Below are 23,998 nucleotides of genomic sequence, written 5' to 3' on the forward strand. Positions count from 1 at the left end.
CATCAGGGCAGGGCTCAGATGGTGATCAAGGGAAGAGGAGAGTCTGCTGTCTAGCCCATGCCAGCTCAGAGAGGTCCAGAAGGGTCTGGGGACCCACAGGAAGGTGCAGAAGGGGCCCCCCGACAGTTGAGTCCAGTTGGGGAGGCACCACTGGAGCTGGTCAGATGCGCTGCAGGCCTCACGCCTGAGCTGCCAGTTGTCACTGTCCCAGGTCAGGCACTGACCCCGTAGGACTCAGGGACCCTCATCCTTTGGTACCCAAGGTGCCCAAGGATTCTAGGCATGTCTACTGGGAACCGAGGGATGTTGGGATAGTGGGTCAAGGGGAAGCTCAGGCCACGTGCCCAATGAAGTCCCCTGGTGACCTCTTACCAGCGAGGCCAGGGTGTCCATGGGGGCACAAGCCGTCCCTGGGAAGGGAACAGCCCCGTGCGGAGGGGCTTGGAGGAGGGGGGGGGTAAAGGAGCAGGGAGACAGATGCAAATGAGGGCTGGGGCAGCTTTACCTGGAAAATGGCCATTTGCATAGACACTCTGTGGCCTGGTGCCTGAGGGAAGCAAGAGCTCCTGGTCCGAGTTCCTGAAATGCCGGCCTAACACAGGGTCAAGTTCACCGGGCTTAGAACCTGTTTAATGTTAAAACCTGTCTCCATTAATCTGGATCTTTTAAGTCCTTTAATGGAATTTGTATTTATCCATAAAGGCATTTTGGGGGGGGTCCTTCCCCTCACCGCATTGCACAGCATGTGGGATCCTAGTTACCCAACCAGGATCTAACCCATGCGCCCTGCAGTAGAAGCTCGGAGTCTCAACCAGTGGATCTCCAGGAAAGTTCTTGTCCATACAGATTTTAATCATCCTTTCTTAGATTAAAAAACTTTATATTTCCTGATCAGAAATCTTATATTTCCACAGTTGTATTTATTGTCTACAATATTTTCAGGTTGCCTTGTAGGAATGCTCTTGATTTTTCTGTGTTGATCTAGCTTGTTAAGACTCATTTATGAAACTTCCCTGGCAGTCCAGTGGTTAAGACTCCATGGCCCAAAAAAGAGAGAAGAAGTTTGTTGTTGTCATTGTTTAGTAAGTTGCGTCAGACTCTTTTGCGACCCCATGGACTGTAGCCTGTCAAGCTCCTCTGTCCATGGCATTTCCCAGGCAAGGCTACTGGAGTGGGTTGCCATTTCTTCCTCCAGAGTGTCTTCCCAATCCAGGGATCAAACCTGAGTCTCCTGCACTGGCTGGCGGGTTCTTTACCACTGAGCCACCAGGGAAGCTCAAAAGAAAAAGACTCATTTACCATTTTTTCCATAAATCTAACTGAGGTCCACTCCCCTCTCCGACCATGGTGTCAATGCCCCTCCTTCCAGGGGGGTTGACCTGGGAGCAGGATTTGTGACCCTGGTTCAGCATCCCCTTAATCATAAGGGGAAGGGGTAAAAGTGGCTTCCAACCATACTAGTTTTGTCATCTACTTTTTCAGGAAGTGTGGCAGGTGGATCTAGACTCACCTTATAGCTTTTAACTGATAGAACAAATGGGTGAAGATTTAGGCACCCAGAGTGGTACCTGTGCTGGGAGTCTGTGTTGCTAACAGCCTTTTAGGGGTCTTAGAAAAGTCCCCAGGACCCTCCCTGTCTGTGTGTGCTGGCCTGCTGGTTTGCGGCAGGGTTGGGGGTGGGGGTCGCTTGGGGGGACCTGCTTTTAACACTTTGCCTGCAGGTGCCCTCAGCAGGTGGCTGCACCCTTCCCCTCACCCCGCCTTGGGTGCCAGGGGCCACCCTCCTGGCTCCACCCACCAGGTCTGACCTGACAGCGCCTTTCAGCCCACGGGGGAAGGGGCTGTCCTGACAGGTGCGGCTGGCATATGTCAGACCGGGGCTCTTTTGTGGCCCCTGTGGCTGTGTTTACACGTCAGCTCTCTCCAGCCCCAGCGCCCGCGACCAGCCTTTCACGTCAGGCTTTCATCTGGAACAGATGTAAAACTGTTTCTCTCCTAGGAAACTGAAGCAGCCTGCTCCCTTTGATGCAGACTCTGGCCATGTATTCTCTGTGGAACAATGCTGTCCTTATGTGATTTCTTTCTGAAAGGCCAGGGTGTCCCAGACACCCAGATACCTGTCTGCGCCATCAGATGATGTCATGTCCATCTCTGCGTGTAGTTTGGTTGCACTGTTGAGAATGACCTATCTAGACTCGCCTGGCGACACCTGGAGGACCCAGGAAACTTACCTGCCTGCCCACGAGCCCCTGCCCTGTCTTTGTGTTTCCAGCCGTCACCCTTTTACGCTGAAAGCACGTGGTGAGCTCTGTGTGTAGCTCTGCGTCCCTGCGCTTGTGCAGCTCTTAGCTGCTGTCAGGAAGGAACATTGGTCCACCCTGGCCTGGGGAGCAGGAAGCCTGGATGTAAACCAGTTGATTATTGATACAGTGAATTTTGGGGGGGGAGGGGCCACATCCATGGCATGTGGGATCTTAGTTCCCTGACCAGCAGTGGAACTGGTGCCCCCTGCAGTGGAAGCACAGAGTCCTAGCCACAGGCCTCCAGGAACGTCCCTACAATTAATTATTATTGAAAGAATAATGGATTGAGGTACAGAGGTCATAGCAGTGCTGCTCCCACCAGGCTCTGCTCAAAGTACTAGTACTTGGGACGCCCCTGGTGGTCCAGCGGTTAAGAATCTGCCTTGCAGTGCAGGGGATGGAGGTTCATTCCCTGATCGGGGAACTAAGATTCCACATACCTTAGAGCAACTAAACGGACATGTCACAACTAGAGAGTCAGAACACCGGAAGGAAAGATCCCACACGATACACTGAGACCCAACACCGAGCCAAATAAATGAATCAATGTTTGCGATAGTGTTTTGACACTTAAAGGAGGTTCCTTCATCCCCCCAGCAGCTTAGTGCGGGGGGGCTCCTGACACCTTACAGATGAGAAAACTGTGACATGACACAGCTCCTGAGTGGAAGAGCTGGGATTCGAGCTCGCGCCCTTTGGTTCATTGTGTTCTGGACCAAAGGCCCTTTGATACAGCGTGGGGTAAATTCTGGTGAGCACAGTCATAGGCCTAACCAGCTGTCACACGTGATGATGTAAGCAGAGCTGCCCAGCCCCTGTCTGCTCCCTTTCAACCCCCGGGTCAGACTCTGAGACCTCATTGACCGGAGCTGGGTTACAGGCCCACCACTAGCTGCAGGGCATGCCGGGGAAAGTGAGAACGGAAGTATTAGAACTGGTGTGGATGAACACACATCAGCGCCACCCCAATGACAGCTAGTTCGATTAGTGAGGAGCCAGGGGAGTGGAGAGGTGAGACAGTCAAGTGAAGAAAGGAGGTTATAAAATATTGTGGAAGGAGTGATCCCATTTTTTTTTTTAGGTTCTCATTAGTTATCTGTTTTATACATTTTTTGTTGTTGTTCAGTCACCAGGTGGTGTCCAACTCTTTGCAACCCCATGGACTGCAACACGCCAGGCTTCCTTGTCCTTCACCATCTCCTGGAGTTTGCTCAAACTCATGTCCATTGAGTCGGTGATGCCATCCAACTTCTCATCCTCTGTTGTCCCCTTCTCCTCCTGCCCTCAGTCTTTCTCAGCATCAGAGTCTTTTCCCATGAGTTGGCTCTTCACATCAGGTGGCCAAAATGTTGGAGCTTCAGCTTCAGCATCAGTCCTTCCAATGAATATTCAGGACTGATTTCCTTTAGGATTGACTGGTTGATCTCCTTGCAGTCCAAGGGACTCTCAAGAGTCTTCTCCAGCACCACAGTCCAAAAGCATCAGTTCTTTGGCTCTCAGCCTTCTTTATGGTCCAACTCTCACATCCATACATGACTACTGGAAAAACCATGGCTTTGATATATGCAAACCTCAATCTCCCAGTTCATCTGACCCTACCCCTAGGAGTGATCCCGGTTTTGAGAATGTGTGTGCTCTGCTGTGCATGTGTTTAAGAACTGGCACCATCCCTCTAGGAGCTGGGATTGTGAATGACTTTTCCTTGCTTAGCCTGTGATATTCGCCTTTCCGTTCAAGGGGAGTGGCAGTAGAAGGCTGGCAGAACCCCAGGAGCTGGCGCTCTGGGTGCAGCCCAGCCTTAGTCCACTATGACACCAGACATTTGGAATTTTTTGTTTGACTAGAGGCCTTTTGGTGCAGTATTAGAGCCTTGCATTATAGTCCGATTTTCTCTTTTTGGGGGGGCCACACCGTATGACTTGTGGGATCTTAGTTCCCCGACCAAGAATTGAACCTGGGCCATGGCAGTGAAAGTGTCAAGTCCTAACCACTGGACCGCCAGGGAAGTCCCTGATTCTCTTTTCACAAAGGAAGAAGGCAAGACCCCTTATAAATCTTCTCCAAATCCCTGAGAGATAGATGAGAGAGAACAGAGAGGCATGGTGACCCTCCCAGAGGCACACAGCAGAATTCATGCCAGGGGGAGCCGGGGTAGAGGTAAGGTGACTAGTAAGTGATACCCCAGATTGTACACTTCTGAGCATCCAGTCCTTGTCTTTTTCTTCCAGAGAAGAAATGTATCAAGCAAGACCCCTCTCTAGGAACCTCTTTTTGTACACCTTCCTACAAAACCATGGCCCAGGCTTCCTGGACGACCAAGACTCAGGGCTTCCCGGCGTGACCAGTATCTTGGAGTTCTACCCCGTCTCCCCCTACAGGTAGGTCCCAGTAGCCTTGGGCCCTGCCCACCCCCATTCCTGGTCAATGACTGTGGCAGGTGGTTAGCAGAGCCCTCTGCGTTCTCCAGGCAGGGCTGCAGAGTGGAAATTCCCCAGGCGTGGTCATGGAGGCAAGCGCCCTGGGCGGGGCCGCTCACAGAGGGACCCCTCTGAGCACCCAGCATAGTCAGTCCCAGGACCGCCCTGTGGTTCTGGCCATCAGAATGACTCAAGCTCGTGGCCTTGACAGAGTGCCTCCTGGCCCTTCTGACCACGGTCACGTCAAGGCCTCATAAGAGATGGATTTGGTTTTAGAAAAACAGAAGGAGGCGGCTTCAGATGCAGTTCCCGACCCCGGCTATCAAGGCAGGGAGGAGGAGACTGTCCTAGCATCAGTGCCAGGTTTCTAGAGGCTTCCCTCCTGCTTTAGGCCTCGGAAAACTTAGCCATTAGGCCTTGGACTTGGGCTTGGGGCTGGTCCAGATCTTAGGGATGGAGGGACTTGGAAACCTGCCCCCTTCCCCTCCGTGTAGATGGAGTTGGGGGCAGTGTCATCCTGACTTCAGCCGGCCACCTGATTGCCAGCCAGCCCTCCCTAGCGCCACCGATCCCCCCTCCCCACCTCCCACCCCCAACCCAGACTGGGCAGGTGGCTGAGGCTAGGCTGGGAGGGACTTGGAGTCCGGGGAATTTCCAGCCAAGTCACCGGGTTGGAATGTGGGCAGCCCCCTGGGAGCAAGGCTGAAGCCGGCCCAGGTGCCCAGGGTGTGAATGTGAGCATCTCCGTTTCCATTAGGGAGTCAGTGGGGGGGGAAGGGCCAGGTGGCCCCTCCTTTCTCAGAAGGGGTGGTGACATCAGAGGTGGGTTTGGGATTAGGGACTGGGAAACGCGTTCCAGGGTTCCTCCCTGGACTCTCCGGGGCGCTTGGATTACCTTGGAGGGGAAGGGAGGCTAACTGTTGTCACAGGCATTGAGTATCTCCCTGCCCTCCCACAAGACGGGGGGCGGGGGGCAGACTCCACCGGGGCAGCCCCCTCCCCAGGGGTCCAGCACCTGTGCTCCAGGGAGCCCCCCTGGGGATGGGACCTCACTGGCTTCTTCTGAAGCAAAGTAGGAGCCAGAGGACGGGGCGTGCGAGGGTTCCCTGCCCCCACCTTGGTGGATCTGGGGGTGGATCTGGGGGCCTGGGGGCGTGGGGTCACCAGCCCAACCACCCCAGGTCCCTTTCTTTGCCTCCCTGCAGTGACAGTCCACACTACCTGGCCATGCAGCTGGCCTCCATTGCCGACGAGATGGAGCTGAGGTTGCTGCTGCCCCAGTTCGTTGAGCCCTTCTGGATGACCACATACAGGTGACAAGCCCCTCTGGGCCCAGGACGCCCATAGACCAGGGCTGGCCCCCGAGGCTCCACTCCCGGGGGGGGCGCCCAGAGCCGGAGCCCCCTAGCCCCTGGAGCTGGCCTGGGGCACACACCCCAGTGCCCTTCTCTCTCTCCATCCTCAAGCCAAGATAGCCCCTTTCCAGAAGAGTCTTGACTGAAGACGACAGGAAGTGCTCAGGGAGCCGGGATGGAGCTCTGTGCCCAGCTTTATGGCTAGAGCCTTCTGTGTGGGGGTGGGGGTTCTTGTAGGAGGACTCAGCTGCCAGCATTTGCCAGCTTCCCTGCGGGTTCTCAGAACCTCGCAGACTTGCCCAGGTGAGACCAGAGAGAGCCTTAACTACCAAAGACCAGCATGCAAGCTGGCAGAGGCTCTTGGTCTCCAGGAAGGCAGCCTGCCTTAGAGGGGCCTCGGCCTCTCTGGGAACACGACTCCTCCTGGACTGGCCTCTGGGAGCCTGTGGGTGGTGGAGCATCACTCAGCTCCCTGGACGCAAGTCCAGATCCCCACGGGGGTGAATTCAGAACCCAAGGGCCCGGTGACAGTGGGTGGGAGGGGACAGGCCCTCTCCTCCCCAGCGGTCACCTGTGGGCCACCTCTTGCCCCTGTTCCTGTGTAACGGCCCTGCCCCCTTTTCTGTCTTGCAGCTTGTTTTTCCCCTACGGCCACGTAGGGCTCAGGGATGTTCTGAGAAGCTTTATGGCTGCTTTCACCAACCTCAGGGAGAACCGAAGGCTCTGGAGCTTCCTGACTCTCAGGGACCGGGTAAGCGAGCCTTGAACTCCTGACCTTGATTTCGGTCCGGCGAGTGGTGACCGCTCTGGAGCAGCTGCTCGGGGCTCACCCTCCCAGGATGTCGCTCCCGGCTGTCTCGTCTTGCCTGCTCCCCCCATCTGCTACCACTGCCTGGTCCCCAAGGGCCTCTGGGTTTGAGGCTGTAGTTCATGGGCTGGGTGCACGAATCTGCTTCCTGTGTTTTTTTCCCCCTCTGCCAGGAGTTGCCTTCATCAGGCAGACTGGCTGCTCACAGCTTTCCTGACCTCTCCCTCCCCATCAGTGCAACCCAACGCCCCAGTGCCTTCTGTCCACATCACGCCGGTTTTCTTGGCAGACCAGCAGCCCCCAGTGGGCTGGCCTCCTCTCCTGCCGCACCCTCAGGGCCATGGTCCGCTCCTGCCCCTCCCGTGCTTCCCATCTTTCCTGTCACCCCGCCCCAGACCCCTCCGGGTCTCCCTGCGGCCCCCACATTACCCGACGACTCCCCGCACCACCCCCATTCCCACCCTCGCCTGGTGGGTTCCCCGTGTCCACAGGGCGGGGATTGAATGGGCGGGCCTCCTGCCGACTGGAGGTCCTCACCTGTCGCCACCTTCATCCCACAGGTGTCGGCCAGCCTGTGGCCAGAGCTGGCGCTGTCCCTGCTGGTGGTGGTGATGCTCAGCTGGGGCTGCCGCCCCCACTGACCGAGCTGCTGGTCAGTGTGGGGGTGGGGCTGGCCCTCCCCCTTGACCACCACCCTGGCGGTGGCCCTTTTTCGGTTTTGTTCTTTTAACTGTTTTCTGATGATTTTTTTTTTTTTTTTATATTTAAACTCTGAGTGCTGGGACACTGAGGTTCATACTAGTTTTTTTCTTTTTTTTGTAAGACAAATGAATTTATTATACCTCTGGGGTCATTACTGGTTAATGATCCGTTCTCCTGGCCCTAGCCCGCTCTGCGGTGGCCTGTCCTGAGACGGAGGCTCCCTCTCATGGGTTGGTCAAACAGGGGGCTGCGGGGGGAGTGCTGGTCACACCCCCGTGTCTGGGATGCCCAGAGAATCTGCTGGAATAGATTTCTGCGGGGCGAGGAGAGCTCAATAAAATGTTGGTTTCCAGCCAGTCTCTGGGCCTCTCTGGGGGTCAGTGGGCTGCAGCTTGCCTGTGGGGTGTGGGGGAGGGCAGGGCGTGCTGTGGGCCACCAGTGCGTCTGCGGTACCACCCGGCTCCCAGCTCCTTCCTGCACCTTCCACGGCTGCTGTGCTGCTTGGCCCGCATGAGCTGGATTACTCCCTCATAATGCCTTAGTGCCTGAAGCTGGCCATTAGGGATTACTTACTTCCTTTGGGCTGTCGGTGCCTCTTACAATTGGGCCGCCAGCCCTCCTCATGTCTGCTCATCCAGGGCTCCCTGCTGGGGATCGTCACATCCGTGGGATGCAGAGACGGGGCTGGGCAGGGGCACCCGGGGCAGGAATCCAGGCCCCCACCCTGCAGGCTCAGCCCACCCCAGACCTGACCTGGGGCTGTTTCTAGACCCTGCGAGGCGGGACCTCTTTTCCCTGGTGCTGTCTCTCCCCACCCCCTCATGCCAGCCCTGGGCTGGTGTGAGCCACCTTCCAGCTCCCCTGCCCCCGTTCCACTCCCCGGCCCCCAGCGTCTTGTCCTCCACCCACTCCAGGACTCAGATATGGTGAGTCTTACGCTGACCCCCCACTCAGCCCCGGCGGTGACCCAGCAGGTGCATCTACCCCCCACCTTCCAGCAGGCTGGTCAGACCCTACCCCCTCCATCCTGCCCGCCCCGCTGCACACCTTCCAACCCTCATGACTGAAGGGACCACCTTGCCCCCAGGCCTTATGCCACAGCTCCCCAAGGTCTGGCCGTCCACAGCTTTGAGACCAGACTTCACTCCCTTTCCTGTGAGGTGTCACCATGTTAGGCCCTGAGAACCTCATGGCGGGGCTGGGGGGCGGAGCCCAGAATCTCCCGGTACCCAGGCAATGGGCTGGGATGTCCCATCTGTGCAGCTGGCTTTGTCTGGAGAGCTCAATCTCCATCCCAGACTGGTACCACATTCCCACCAAGCTTGTAGACCTGGGAGTGACCCCAGGGCTATGTGACCTATGTGATCTACTGACTCCAAAGCCCAGGGACCCACTGTAGAATTGCTAGGGATGTGGCCATCCCAAATCCAGAGGTGCCTCTTCCAGGAGGTCCTCCCGGCTTGCTCCATCTTGAGCTCTCAGGACAAACTGCCCACCCCACTGTGTAACCCATGTGGATGCCCATGGCTTTTCAAGGAATTTGGGGCTCCTCAGAGGAGAGAGGAGCTGGAAACACTATATGGAGCCTCCGGGTGCGGCTGATGCTACCTGGGCAGTGACTTCTCCCTGTGCGAATTCAGGGGTACCGTTTGCCAGGATCATCCTAACCTGGGGTTTGCAACATTCTCTGCCCGTGGTATCAGGAGCCCCCACTGCACTACATCAGCCGCTGGTGTAGGTTCTGGGGATGTAAAGAAGGCACAGGTCCCTGCCTCAGATCTCACATTCTCTTTAGGGAAGGAAAAGATGCACATCTATCAGCTAAGAGCATTGTCAGGTGTGTGCTGAGGGCACCAGGGGACTGAGAAAATGCTGGGGCCTGCAGAGGGTGAGACAAGTCCTCTCCAAGGAGGGGTTGGGGGAGCCGGACTGCAGTACAAAGGCCCTGGGGTGGGGACAGGCCAGGCCGCGGAAGCAGACAGGCCAGTATTGGCCCCACTGTGTCTGGAAGTTCACACCAGCCGAGGCCTGGATTAGCTGCCTGCCGCAGCTCTAGCTCCCACGCGGCACTTGACCTTCTGAGCCGATGTGGATCCGGCCGTTTAGGTCAGCACTTCACTCCCATCCACCTAGACAAGCCCCCCTGATGGGGGAAACTGGGGCTCAGAGGCAGGGGACTTGACCAAGGTGGCCCAGACTTCCATCACCCCAGGATCCTCCAATCCAATCAGATTGGGGCCCAGAATGAAACCTGCTCTGGCTGCTCCAATGTGGCAGTTTCCATAGGAGCAGAGAAGCTGAAACCAGTCTTAATCTTGAGTCCACAGCAACACCAGAAATGACTTTCCAGTCCCCAAAAGGGAGAGCCAGAGGCTTGTCCCTGTCAGGCAGAGGGCAGGGGTGACATGTGGTCACCCACTGGCCACATGACTCCTAGAGAATTTCCACACAATGCCTCCCACTCCCATCTCCTGCAGCAGGTCTCTGGCAGGCCCCAGGGCACCGCTGCAGGCACGGTGGACACGCAGACCACCAAGGGGAGTGGTGCCCCTTTTCCAGGCAGACCCGGGGGGTCAGGTGGCTGGGAAGAGAAGCAGCCCCAGGTTCTCCACTGACATGGGGTCCAGAGAGGTGGTGGCAGGTGCAAGTCCCACCTCAGGGTGAGCCAGAGCCCTCAGATCAAGGACAGCGCTGGTATCGTCCCCATGGGGGCAGGAGCTGGCCAAGGTCCTGCCAAGAAACAGGATGCAGGAAGCACCATGGCCCTGGGCCCTCACCCCAGGACGACTCCGTAGCTCCCTGCACAATTTGCCATCTCTGCAGGATTCAACTGGGGGGGGGCAGGGAGAGAGGGCCCACCACCCCCATCCCAGGGCTCCTGGAGTAGAGGTGGAGCCCTGCCGACTGCCCCCGCGAGTTCCTTCCTACTGTGCGGCCCCTGAGACAGAGAGCAGTGAGGCCTGCAGCCGGGATGGCCCACCCTCTGCCACCCACCCGTGGGCCTGTGCTTCTCAGAGCTGCCTGAGGCGCAGCCAGATGCCTGCGCCCGCGGAGATGGCTTGTTCTCCCAGGCTGCCTGTTACTGAAAGCTCTCAGCCAAGGGGGCTCCAGCAGACTCAGCAATTGTTTACAAAGTAACGAGGGCTTCCCTGCGGGCTCAGTGGTAAACAATCTGCCTCCCTGCGGGCTCAGTGGTAAACAATCTGCCTGCCAGTGCAGGAGATGGGTTTGATCCCTGCTCTGGGAAGACCCCACATGCCACAACTCCTGAGCCCACGCCCTCTTATCTTAGAGCCTGTGCTCCCCAACAAGAGAAGCCCCCACAATGAGAAGCCCACACACCGCAACTAGAGAGTAGTCCCCTTTCATGGCAACTAGAGAAAGCCTGTGCAGCAATGAAGACCCGGCACGGCCAAAAATAAAATAAATAAAATACAAACTAACAAAGTTCTTTGTGAAGATTTGAAATTCTCTAATAAAGCAAAGGAGATCCAACCAGTCCATCCTAAGGGAGATCAGTCCTGAATATTCATTGGAAGGACTGATGCTGAAGCTGAAACTCCAGTACTTCGGCCACCTGATGTGAAGAACTGACTCTGGAAAAGACCCTGATGCTGGGAAAGATTGAGGGCAGGAGGAGAAGGGGATGACAGAGGATGAGATGGCTGGATGGCATCACTGACTCAATGGACATGAATTTGAGTAAACTCCAGGAGTTGGTGATGGACAGGAAGGCCTGGCATGCTGCAGTCCATGGGGTCGCAACGAGTTGGACATGACTGAGCGACTGAACTGAACTGAATAAAACAAAGCTTGAAGAAATAGTTCTTCATTGTGCTCCAAAGAGCATGCAAACCTAGGCCTTGGTGAAACAAGGATCTGCCACAGTGATTCTCAGCCGTGGGAGGGCTGTGGGCTGTGGACACGGGTGGGCGTGTCTGGGGTCACAATGCCCAGAAATGCAACTGGCATGGAATGGCTAGGGGCCAGGACAGCAGCCCATGAGCACGCTACAGTCCCACACAGTGAAGACTGGTTCTGCTCAAAGGCTAACAGCACTCTAATTGAGAACCACAGAATTAAAAATGAGAGACCCTTAGGAGCTTGGGGTTCACAGATACAAAGTACTACACATAAACTAGATAAACCATAGATTGCACGGTACAGCACCAGGAACGATATTCAGTTATCCTGGGATTAAACCATAATGGAAAGCAGTATGAAAAAGAATGTATATATAGAACTGAATCACTTGGCTGTACACCAGAAATTAATACAACAGTGCAGATTAACTAGACTTCAATTAATTAAAAAAGAGAAACCCTACCCAGGATTTGACGTATGCCTACACGACAGTGACATTTAAAGGCGAGTTCAGACATTTCATCCCCAGTGAGATTTTCCCGCTATCACTGTGTAATGAAAAAACCACCCCAGAAGTTGAGAACTGACCACATTTAATACTGATGTTAGGAGCGGGGCCCCTGCGCTGTGCTCCCGGCGTGGAGCAGGCTGAGGGTAAGCTCGGAGGGCGGGCCCGAGCTGGACTCAGCCTGGGCACACAGCAGGCACTCTGACTGCAGTCGGAAGGGGTGACGTGGGGGTGGGGGGGGACGCAGGGCCCCCAGCCGCCCTCCCCAAGCCGCTCCCGCCTTGCTAAAGGACCTTCCTCCCCACCGAGGCAGAGGCCACCCGCTCCCTGGCATACAGTAGGCACTCGAGGCTTTCTGTTGGGTAAGTAAACATATGGGGCTCTGTCTCCCAACTGTTGAGTGATGGGGACAGAATGGCTGCCAAGGCCCACTGGGTCCTAAAGCCCTTTGGATTCTGGGGCAAAGGAGCTCAAGTTCTGGCTGCATCGTGTCCAGGGGAGGCTGGGCCAGCAAAGGAGGGTGTCTGGCGCTAGCCTCAAGCCACTGGCCCACAGCGCCCACACGGCAGCGGGCCAGGCCTTCCCGGGCCTCAGAACACTCCTGCCTACGGAGGAGCCGCCTGGGGCCTGGGGAGGCAACCTGGTCTGCCCAGGAGGCGGGGCTGGAACCCACGGGTCTTCACAGAACCAGCACAGCTGCAGCTCCCCAGCACTCAGACATGTTTCAAGGCGGGGGAGAGATGGACACGGGCGTGTGAAGAAACACTCGTTTTTAGTGCTTTCCACGGGGCATTCAAAGCACACTACCCTCCTGCTCACGTGGAGGCGGCGGCCTGACAGGAAGGCCGGGCTGGGCTCTGCGCCCCGGAGCCCGAGTCCTCCTCGGCTACAGCCCGTCCACGCCAAGGTCCGCGGGAGGCCCTACAGGGGCTGCTCTGGGTCCTCGCCGGCCTCCAGCACCTCCACGTGACTGTAGGACCTCCAGGCCTGCAGGTTACAGCTCTTCAGAATGGTGCCCAGCTGCTTCCCAGGTCCCACCTCGAACGTCTGGGGGAACGCGGTGCCCTTCTTCCTCTCGTATATGGCGTGCATCGTCTGCTCCCACTTCACCGGGGAGACCACCTGCTGCACCAGCAGTTTCTGGATGTGTTTGGGATGCATGTATCTGTTCCCATCGACGTTCGAGTGCACGCAAACCAGGGGCTTCTTGACATCGATGGCCTTTAGCACCCGCGCCAGGGGCTCCACGGCCGGCTCCATGAGGCGGGTATGGAACCCACCGCTGACCGGCAACATCTTGGTGCGCCTGAAGTGATACTTAGAGGAATTCTTCTGGAGAAACTGCAGAGCCTGAAGAAACAAGAAGGGAGGTGTAAGCCAGCGAATCCTAGGGGAAGAAAACACAGCAAGGCGCTCACCACTGACCGAAGTCATCAGTCCTCTGCAGAGAATATGCGTATCTCTGCACACCCGCGTGTGTATTTCACCCTGCACAGATGCCAAGCCGGTGTCCCGGAAGCCCTTCTGACCATTCGCATGACCTGCCTGGGCAGGTGACCACCCTATGCCTGAAAGAGAGCCGAGGCTGGGAAACGCAGTCCTGTCCCAGCACCGTCACTCACTGGCTCGGTGGCCCCAGGCAAGTCTGAACTTCTTTCATTCCATCCATGAACTGAGCACAGTTTCATCTACTTCATAAGACTGCTGGGAAGTGACTAGACAGGAGGTGTGAAAGGATCTGATACACCAAAAAGCGCTATCTAGTCCTGCTACTCTTCATAACTGTTTAAGCCTGTTTCCTTGTTACTCCATAACCTTCAAGATGACAATTCAGGAGGCTCCAAGTCTCTTCTCACAATCCAAGGTCTGAAAGCTCTCATCTGGGGTTTCTCTAGAGAAGACCAAAGCTCTCCTTCGCCGCAGCCCGAAGCCACCCCCTCAAGGCTCCCCCGTTCAGAGGGGCCTCTGGGACTAACAGGCCCAGTCTCAGAACCACTTGCAGACAACATACTTGGCAAATATCTTTGAAACAGTGTATATTCTTAAGAGATCCTGTGCCCTCAGGACACAGCCCAAGGCCTATGACCCTGACAGCCCTTCCCTGGGATTCAGCAAAGGGCTTCCTAGACACTAACACGTCTGCTGCGTCCCTCCAACCTGACGCCACCCATGGCCTGCTCAGAAGCTGGGCCAGCTGCTTATGAAGACTCAAAGAAAGTCACGGTAGTTGAATGACCTTGGGAAATTTTGCTTTACCCGTCTCTGCCTCAGTTTTCTCACCTGTAAGATGGGGATAACAGTAGTTATCTCAGGACTACAATAAGAATTATGCCTGGTATACAAGCCCTATAGAAGGGTCAGCATTTCCTGCCTGTCACCAAACCCTGGGATTGGTGACATGAAAAAACAGAGCAGGGTAGCTCTCTGGGCCCCGAAAGGGGAGGAGGGGTTAATATTTTCGGTTGGATGGTGCTCGCTTGGCCCGCTCCATGGGCCCCGCCCTGCAGGAGTGTAGCCTGTGCCCAGGCATGGCCAGTGCAGCCCGTGGCTCATCACAGATCATTAGCCTGTGCCCTGAGTCTGTCTATTCCACACCAAGGTCACTTAGCTGTCTGAGTCCTGGGGCAAAAATCACGTGGAGCAGAGTCCGGCACAGCAAACCGTCATGGAGGGTGATGCACGCGTGTGGGCAGCACAGAGGGGTCTGGGCCGTCACCGCAGCAGAGTCCAGCCTGACCTGGTGCTTCACGCCCAAGACCTCACTCCATCCGTCTCCATCACCCCGAGGGACGCGCCTCCGGTGCCTCTCTCAACAGAGGCCTCTTGGACTCCACAGCCCAAGCCCTTCCCACCTTGTCTGCAGCTGTCTGATCACTGGCCTCTATGGAGACAGCTACTCAGTGGCACTTCCTGCATCACTGCTGGGGTCTAAGTCTTCCCAGGGGAAGTCTCTGGACTCACTCCACTCGAGTTCCAGGAGTCAAGGCCACAGTCCTAGGGTCCAGAGGCTCTTGTGGCTGGCGCTCAGCCCAGGCCCGGGTCTAGCAGAGGGCAGGTTGTTCCACATCCACCATCGGGAAGGGCTCTGTGGCCCGGGTGACCTGCCCGCACCTGAGCTCTTTGCTACAGCACTTCCCACGGCACCAAGAGGCTGAACCTGGGGAGCCCGGGAGATGCCACCTGGACTGATGCCCACCTGTCTGGAAGCCTGGGAGGGAGACGCCTGCCCCTCCTGGCCCACTTCCGGGCTTCCTTCCAAGGCTACTAATGGGAATGAGCAGCCAGCTCCGTGATGAGCTTGGGGCCACTGCAGCTGATCTTCCCGTCATCTCAGAACGGCCCCAGGAGGAACCCGCTGGCTCTCCCTGATTCAGAGGAGATACAGACGGACCCCTGTACACCGACTGGCAAGGCCTTACCGAGGGGATGAGCCCAGCACAGTCGAGTGGAGAACAGATGTGAGCCCTCCTCCCGCCTCTACCATCACGGGCACTGGCCCCTCTGCTTCAGCTTCCTGCAGCTAAGCTGCCATGCTCAGGGCACAGGACCGGCCGTGAGGACTGGGTGAGCTGAGCCAAGATGGGGCAGCACCGGGCCTGACTTCTGCACCCCCCGGGGCCCGGCTGGGCACACGGCACAGAACCGCCCCTTCCATTTGGGATGCCTCTTGGCCTGGAATTCCCCTGCTCTTGGCAACCCCACCTGTGGCGCAGGGCCTCCTGGGGCCGCCTCCTTGGGCCATCCTTGGGCCTCCTTGGGCACCCCTATGGTGTCCCAAAACCTGGAGTCTTCCATTCACAGCCAGCCTTCCTTTGACGGCAGGAACCCTGGCTGATCCGTCTGTCCTCTGTCCGAGAAAGGATGTCAGCAGTGAGTGGAAGGATGGACAGAGGAAAGGGTGCAAAAACAGACACCTCAGGAAAAGCAGAGCAACCCAGCAGGAGACAGCTGCTCCTCTGAGGAAGCGAGGGGACGAGAGGCTGCAAGGAGGCCAGAGCGTATCACAGGGAGGCCCTGCAGATGACCTGGTTCAGCCCCTTTACCTTCCACTTGGGCTGGGGATTTGCCCAGGGTCCCGTCTTCCTTCATCACTGGAGTATGTGGCGGAGTGGGGACAGTACCCAGCCTCCCTCTGGAGCGCTCGCCTCACCACAGACACGCTGGCCCTCAAACATTCCCAAGGACCAGGGCCGGGCAGAGCGCCCATTAGGCGCGGCAGGCTCCCGGGTGCGGAGCAACTCCCACCTTCCACACCGGACTGGGTTCTAGGAAGGCTGCCCCCGTCAACACCAACCTCCAGGTGTCCTGAGATCACCCTGCAGTCAGGAAACAGGTAGTTGGACACCTCGCACACGGGGCTCTCTATGCCCCGAGTCTTGCAGTGTTCCTGGGCTTCCAGACAGGCGACGGCGAACCTGGACTGACGCTGGCCGAGGACAGACAACATACCACTGGGGACGGCTTCCGAGGCTTCCTGCATGGCCTCGGCTCGAATTTTCACTGCGTACAGACCTACGCGAAGAGAAGTGCATTTGGCAAAATCAGGGCATGTAATTGAGAAGGGAAGCCCAGACCTGAGAAACAATGCACAGATTCCACACTGTGCGTTGGAGACACTGGTATCGGTATCCATCACCAGTGCACAAGCCGCCGCGCTAAGGACCTGAGCTGCACAGAGATGGTCCCCCAATCGTCAAAGAGCAAGGCACAGTCCCTGGCACAATACAAATGAACCCACGGAGCTTCCTGCCTTACAGCTGGCTGGTACAGGATGGTGGTTCTTAACCAGGGTGATTTCACCCCCAGGGCGGTGTCTGGAAACAGCTTTTGATCATCGGGGTGGTGAGGGGTGCTACTGGCATCTGGTGGGCACAGGCCAGGGATGCTGTTCAACAGCCTACAATAAACAGCCCCCCCAAGTAAGAATCATCTGGTCCAAAATGTCAATAGTGCTGTTGAGAAACCCTGGCACAGAGTGGAAAGGAAGAGACTTTGAGCTGCATTGCTTAAGGGAAGTCATGACCTCCTTCCAGGTCAAATGTTAGGTAGCACAATGAGGATAATAATAGCTAGGCTGCCTGAACTGTAGTGAAAACTGGGAACTACAAATTATTTCAGCGAAATGGTGCTGAACAAGGAAAATAATAAGAACCTTTAGATGCTTGGAATGATGTACAAAGTACGAACGAGTATATGAATTTTAATAACACAATTATCGTAAATCAAGCATTACTGCCCTCACTGGAGAGCTCAACACTGGCAAGGCAGACGAGCTAGAAAGCAGGGCTCCCAGCTCAGTGCGGCTCAAGTGTGAAGTGGGAGGACGGGGCTGTGTGCCCGGGGAGGCAGCTCCCGTGATCGTGACGTGAGAACGGACTGAACACCATTCACAACAGCCAAGGCACGGAAACAACCTCAGTGTCCACAGGTGAACGGATAAAGAGGATGTGGTGCGTATATATACAACGGAACATCACTCAGCCGTTAAAGAGAGTGAAATAAAGCCATCCGCAGCACCATGGATGAACCAGGAGCTTATCACACCAAGGGAAGTGAGTCAAAAAGACAAACACCGTATATCAGTTACACGCGGAATCTAAAATACGACACAGGGGGACTTCTCTGATGAGCCAGTGGTTAAGCCTTTGCCTTTCAATGCTGGGGACACGGGTTTGAGCCCTGGTAGGGGAACTAGGATTCTATATGCCGCGGGGCAACTAAGCCACAACTAGAGAGAAGCTCACGCCCTATAACAAAGAGCCGACGCAGCCAAGAACACATACATAAAATATGAAAACAGCAACTAAAAAAGCCCCAAAGCAAACAAACATGCCTCAGAAACGGACTCAGATACAGAGAACAGACTACTTGTGGCTGCCAAGGGGGAGGGGAGGTGGGGGAGGAGAGGACTGAGAGTTTGGGGTTTGCAGACGCAAACTATTCTGCACGGGGACATATACTCAATATCCTGTGATAAGCCATAATGTAAATGAAGATGAAAAGGTATATATGTATAACTGAATCACTTCACTGAAGAGCAGAAATTGACACAACACTGTAAATTCACTATACTTCAGTAAAAACTGAAGAAAAAAGAATGGACTGCAATTACTGGATAGCATCGCCCTGGTCCTGGGCCTGCTCCCTGGTGGGGAGGAGATGACCAGACCAAGAAGCAGTTAAGGGACGAGTCCAGGGTTTGATGGGACAACAAGATCAGAGGAACAAACCCTGCACCCATTCTCTCAACACACCTTCACTCACCCAGCACTGCATATGTCTGTGCTGGAGGTTTAGCCCCTTACGCAAGCAGAACTATGGAGCAAACACAGTAAGCCCTGTGTTAGGAGGCAGGAGAGAACACACAGGAATGTGGAGACCTTCCCAAGCAGGCATTAAATAACTGCACATGGTCAAGCGAAAAAACACGTCAATAATTCCGCAAATCATGTACACTTTAAACTATATTTCTATAAAATATCTTTATTAGGATGTAGAAATATGAAAAATCTTTTCACTTTCTTGACCAGGCTTTCTTTCTATAATGCTTTTTTAAAAAAAGAGGTGAAATTCACATAAAATATAACCAGTTTTAAGTGCATAAATGCAGCGATATTTGTTATATTCAGAATGTACAGGACTTTCCTGGTGGTCCAGTGGTTAAGGATCCACCAGCATATGCTGGGACACAGGTTCAATGCCTGGTCTGGGAAGACTCCCCATGCTGCCGGGCAGCTAGGCTTGTACGCAGCAACTACTGAGCCCACACTCTAGGGCCAGTCCTCTGCAGCGTGAGAAGCCTGTGCGCCACAACTAGAGAGAAGCCCGTGTGCACAACCAAGACCCGGCACGGCCAAAAAAACCCTTTCCATCAGCCCACAAACACCCCATACCCACCGAGCGACCACTCTCCACTGCTCCTTCCCTCACCCCCAGTAACCTCCAGTCAGTCGTCTCTACGAACTTATGCATTCCGGACATTCCACATAAAAACAAGTGAGTTTTGTGTCTGGCTTCTGTCACTAGCATGTTTCTGATGTCCATCCATGCTGCCACATCAGTATTTTATTTCTTTTTATGGCTGAATAATATTCCACTGGATCGATCTACCACAATTTGTTTATCCACTCATCTGATTATGGACATCTGGATCATTTCTACCTTTTGGAAATGAATATGAATAATGCTGTTACAAACATCTGTGTACAAGTTTTCCAGCGTGGACATGTGTTTTGACTTCTTAGGTACAGACCTGTGAGCAGAACTACTGGGTCACACAGCAATTCTATGTTTCACTTGAGGATCCCACCAAACTGTTTTCCACAATGGCTGCACTGCTTTATATTTCATCAGTGTGTGAGGTTCCTACGTCCTTGCCAACACTTACTATATTCCTCTTGCTTTTTAAATTAAAGCCATCCTGGTGGGCATGAAGTGGTACCTCACTGTGGTTTTGATTTGCATTTCCCTAATGATCGGTGGTCTGGTATTCCCATCTCTTTTAAGAATTTTCTACAGTTTGTTGTGATCCACACAGTCAAAGGCTTTGGGATAGTCAATAAAACAGAAGTAGTTGTTTTTCTGGAACTCTCTTGCTTTTTCAATGATCCAATGGATGTTGGCAATTTGATCTCTGGTTCCTCTCCCTTTTCTAAATCCAGCTTGAGCATCTGGAAGTTCATGGTTTACGTACTGTTGAAGCCTGGCATGGAGAAGTTTGAGCATTACTTTACTAGCGTTTGAGATGAGTGCAATTGTGTGGTAGTTTGAGCATTCTTTGGCATTGCCTCTCTTTGGGAGTGGAATGAAAACTGACCTTTTCCACTCCTGTGGCCACTGCTGAGTTTTCCAAGTTTGCTGGCATATTGAGTGCAGCACTTTCACAGCATCATCTTTTAGGATTTGAAATAACGCAGCTGGAATTCCATCACTTCCACTAGCTTTGTTCATAGTGATGCTTCCTAAGGCCCACTTGACCTCACATTCCAGGATGTCTGCCTCTAGGTGAGTGATCACACCATCATGATTATCTGGGTCATGAACATCTTTTCTGTATAGTTGTTCTGTGTATTCTTGCCACCTCTCCTTAATATCTTCTGCTTCTGTTAGGTTCATACCATTTCTGTTCTTTATTGCTCCCATCTTTGCATAAAACGTTCCCTTGGTATCTCTAATTTTCTTGAAGGGATCTCTAGTCTTTCCAACAAACTGTGGAAAATTCTTAAAGAAATGGAATACCAGACCACCTGACCTGCCTCCTGAGAAATGTGTATGCAGGTCAAGCAGCAACAGTTAGAACCAGACATGGAACAACAGACTGGTTCCAAATTGGGAAAGGAGTATGTCAAGGCTTATATTGTCCCTTTGCTTCTTTAACTTATATGCAGAGTACATCATGCAAAATGCCAAGCTGGATGAAGCACAAGCTGGAATCAAGATTTCTGGGAGAAATAGCAATAACCTCAGATATGCGTATGACACCACACTTACGGCAGAAAGCGAAAAAGAACTAAAGAGCCTCTTGATGAAAGTGAAAGAGGAGAGTGAAAAAGTTGGCTTAAAACTCAACATTCAGAAAACTAACATCATGGCATCCAGTCCCATCACTTGATGGCAAATAGATGGTGAAACAATGGAAACGGTGACAGACTTTATTTTCCTGGGCTCCAAAATCACTGCAGATGGTGACTGAAGCCATGAAATTAAAAGACACTTGCTCCTATGAAGAAAAGCGATGACCAACCTAAACAGCATATTAAAAAGCAGAGACACTACTTTGCCAACAAAGGTCCATCTAGTCAAGGCTATGGTTTTTCCAGTAGTCATGTATGGATGTGAGAGCTGGACTATAAAGAAAGCTGAGCACAGAAGAATGGATGCTTTTGAGCTGTGGTGTTGGAGAAGACTCTTGAGAGTCCCTTGGACTGCAAGGAGATCCAACCAGTCCATCCTAAAGGAGATCAGTCCTGGGTGTTCATTGGAAGGACTGATGTTGAAGCTGAAACTCCAATACTTTGGCCACCTCATGCGAAGAACTGACTCATTGGAAAAGACCTTGATGCTGGGAAAGATTGAAGGCGGGAGAAGGGGACGACAGAGGATGAGACGGTTGGATGGCATCACTGACTCGATGGACATGAGTTTGACTTTGAGTAAGTTCCAGGAGTTCATGATGAACAGGGAAGCCTGGCATGCTACAGTCCACGGGGTCACAAAGAGTTGGACATGACTGAGCAACTTAACTGAACTGAATGATTGGTGATGTTGCACATCTTGTTATGTACTCATTGGTTCTTTGTAGGTCTTTAGAGACATGTCTATTCAAGTCCTTTGTACTTAACTATAAGCAAAATGTTTACCTGTTTACACACAAAAACCTTAAGAAATGAAACTAATCTCAAGATCAAACACTGATTTATTCTCTTTCACTTAATGAGCATCTACTGAGCGTCTACCACATGACAGGCACTGGAGATACATGAGTGGACTAAGAATGCACAGGAACAGTGGGACAGACAGAAAAGCAAGATGCTTTCACAAAACTACAAGGAGAAAGAAATTCCCTGATGAATCCTTCAAGCTTAAAAATCAGGTGAAGTCTGGTCCTCAGGTCCCACTGTCATCCCCACCCATGTGTCCCCTTCTCTGACCCCTGAGTAGGTCAGAATTGTTTCTGGCAGTGCCCCTTGTCCTCAGTGAGCCCAGCAAGACAACACCTCGTGCATAAAATCAACCCCCTTCCCGAGTACCTTCAGAGAATTCCATGGCTCCAGCAAACACTAGGGCTGCAAATTCTCCGACACTGAATCCAGCAGCAGCAACACAGTTCTCAATAACCTGCAGGGACAGAGGCAGAAGAACATGAGGCCAAATTCTCAGGGGAATTCAGTCTGGGGCTCTGCACTTTCGAGCTGACGGTGTTCAGTGGCTCAGTGAGCCAGGTTCTGCTGGCCTGGTGCTCCAGCTAGAGGACGACACACTGAAGTGGCCTCGACCATCACTGACCAGCCCTTTACTGATGAGGAACTTCCCTGGTGAGAGAGGTCAAACCCTGCCGTTGGACTCCGTGGTTCAGCTGTGACTCCAACCCAGGGCTCTGGATTCTCCTGCTTCTGCCTCTCAGACCGATGGAGACAGAGGGCACTACAGATGTTAAGCGCATGACCTTCAGAGTCACAGAGAGCAGGATTTGATGCTTAGGCTGGGAGAGTTCCCTAACCTCCTTGCCTCAGTTATCTCATCTGTGAAATGGGCAGAGCACAACCTACCCCTACAGGGTTGCTAAGAGAGAATTACATGGAGATAAGGCCTCTAAATCGCTCAGCACAGACCTGGACCAGGATAAACACTGGATGAATGTTATTATCAAGACTTCACAGGACCCCTTAAGCTAATTACGATCTCTGCCATCCTCTTTCCCCATCCATAAAATAATGCTACCAACCTCACAAGGCTGTGGTGAGGAGGATGAAATGGGGTAAAGTTCTGTCTTAACATGTTTTGATATTAAATCATCCCACAACTTCAAGTGAAGGAATACTTTCATCTCAACAACCCCTCATGAAAGAAGGTTCATCTTTCCAAAACCGTTTAGTAATTCATTAAATGATTAAGGATCACTTACAATCGAAACCTGGCCCTTCACTCCCTTTACACACTAGGCAATTTTCACAGTATATTTTATTCTCTGTTATCTATCTCCCTGCAAGGAGATCCAACCAGTCCATCCTAAAGGAAATCAGCCCTGAATATTTATTGGAAGGACTGATGTTGAAGCTGAAACTCCAATGCTCTGGCCACCTGATGCGAAGAACTGACTCATTGGAAAAGACCCTGATGCTGGGAAAGATTGAAGGCGGGAGGAGAAGGAGACCACAGAGGATGAGATTGGTTGGCTGGCATCACCGACGCGATAGACATGAGTTTGGGGAGGCCTGGCGTGCTGCAGTCCATGGGGTTGCAAAGAGTCGGACACAACTGAGCTACTGAACTGAACTGATCTATCTCCCTGCCCTAATACGCAAGCACTGATCCTCGTTTTGCTCACGCCAGTTTATCTCCTGCGCTTCCAACAGCGCCTGGCACAGGTGGGACCTCAGGAAGGACCTGCCAAACCAAAGTCGGACGCGGGGAGCCCAGCAGGAGGGAGCCCCGGGCCTCACAGCGGGTTGCAGGTGATGCAGTTTCTCCACGGCGGCCAGCGAAGCCACGAAGACGGCGGGCTGGCAGTGCACGGTGCGGTCCAGGACCTCCCGCGGCCCGTGCAAGCTCAGCTCCAGTAGGTCGTAGCCAAGCACGCGGCGGGCGGCGTCGTAAAGCTCGCGGACGCGCGGGTAGCGGAGCAGCCCGCGGCCCATGCCCACCATCTGGCTGCCCTGGCCGGGGAAGAGCAGCACCGAGCACTGGCCCGGCTCCCGCCGTCCCGGCGCCGCCTCCGCGTCCCGGGACTCTCCGTCCGCCACGGTCGCCTCTCGCAGCAGCGTCGCCACGTCCACAGCAGCCGGCGGAGGCCGCGGGCAGTTAGAGGAGCCGCGGCGGCCGCTCCCGCTCCGGGCCCAGGCCCGTGCGGCCCGCGCGACCCAGACGCCCATGGTGAGGAAACCCGGCCCACGCGCGTCACCGGGGCAACCGAGGCCCGACTTCCGGCGGCGCGGCGGGTCCTTGACGTATTTCCCGCCGGGCGGGCCGAGGCACCCGCGGGGAGAAAGGTTCCGCGGGTACCAGTTCCCGCCCAGGCTCTGAAGCTGGTGACGGGGCTCTGGGGACCCGTGGGGCACGAGCTTATTTAAACCTGCGCGGGAAAGAAGAAAACACTACACCGCACCCTGAGCCCTCGGAAACATTTATGGGCTAAGCAACTTAACGCAATGTAATATTCAACCTAGTGGTGGTAAAGTGCTTGAAACGCTTTGTTCTTTATTGTATGTGATTAACCCCAGTGCTTGCTCTCTTTTATATTAATAATTCCTACAGCCCAGACACACTGTAAGCTTTCAGCAAACATTTGTTACATTGAACAGAGCCCTGGATATTTTTCAGAT

General features: G+C 54.1%; 2 protein-coding genes across 5 annotated transcripts in view; one reads left to right on the forward strand and one right to left on the reverse strand.

Annotated features, from left to right (window-relative positions):
* The window catches only part of BIK (BCL2 interacting killer), a 19,510-nt gene extending 11,573 nt beyond the window's left edge, over positions 1-7,937 (forward strand). Inside the window, exons 2-5 of the mRNA XM_081587844.1 lie at positions 4,532-4,681; positions 5,926-6,033; positions 6,709-6,826; positions 7,444-7,937. Of these exons, the coding sequence (XP_081443970.1) occupies positions 4,532-4,681; positions 5,926-6,033; positions 6,709-6,826; positions 7,444-7,524 (457 nt within the window). The 3' untranslated portion in view covers positions 7,525-7,937. The remainder of the gene's footprint in view (positions 1-4,531; positions 4,682-5,925; positions 6,034-6,708; positions 6,827-7,443) is intronic.
* A 4,088-nt stretch (positions 7,938-12,025) lies between these two features.
* On the reverse strand, positions 12,026-23,575 carry MCAT (malonyl-CoA-acyl carrier protein transacylase). Of its 4 annotated transcripts, XR_014081608.1 has the most exons (5): positions 23,120-23,575; positions 21,707-21,794; positions 16,001-16,469; positions 15,660-15,804; positions 12,026-13,307 (listed from the first exon to the last, which is right to left on the reverse strand). XR_014081608.1 is itself a non-coding variant. In XM_081587847.1 (4 exons), exons 1-4 carry the CDS (start codon positions 23,546-23,548, stop codon positions 12,879-12,881), a joined length of 963 nt encoding a protein of 320 aa, XP_081443973.1. In that variant the 5' UTR covers positions 23,549-23,575; the 3' UTR covers positions 12,026-12,878. The 4 variants fall into 4 exon arrangements, 3 of the variants coding, with proteins under 3 accessions (XP_081443973.1, XP_081443972.1, XP_081443974.1); XM_081587847.1 differs by lacking the exon at positions 15,660-15,804 and having other exon boundaries at positions 16,252-16,469; positions 23,321-23,575; XM_081587846.1 differs by lacking the exon at positions 15,660-15,804 and having other exon boundaries at positions 16,252-16,469.
* Positions 23,576-23,998: the final 423 nt, after the last annotated feature.

This window comes from Giraffa tippelskirchi, chromosome 4 (genome assembly GCF_054371585.1).
Source record: "Giraffa tippelskirchi isolate mGirTip1 chromosome 4, T2T-mGirTip1v1.2.pri, whole genome shotgun sequence".
NCBI lineage: Eukaryota > Metazoa > Chordata > Mammalia > Artiodactyla > Giraffidae > Giraffa > Giraffa tippelskirchi.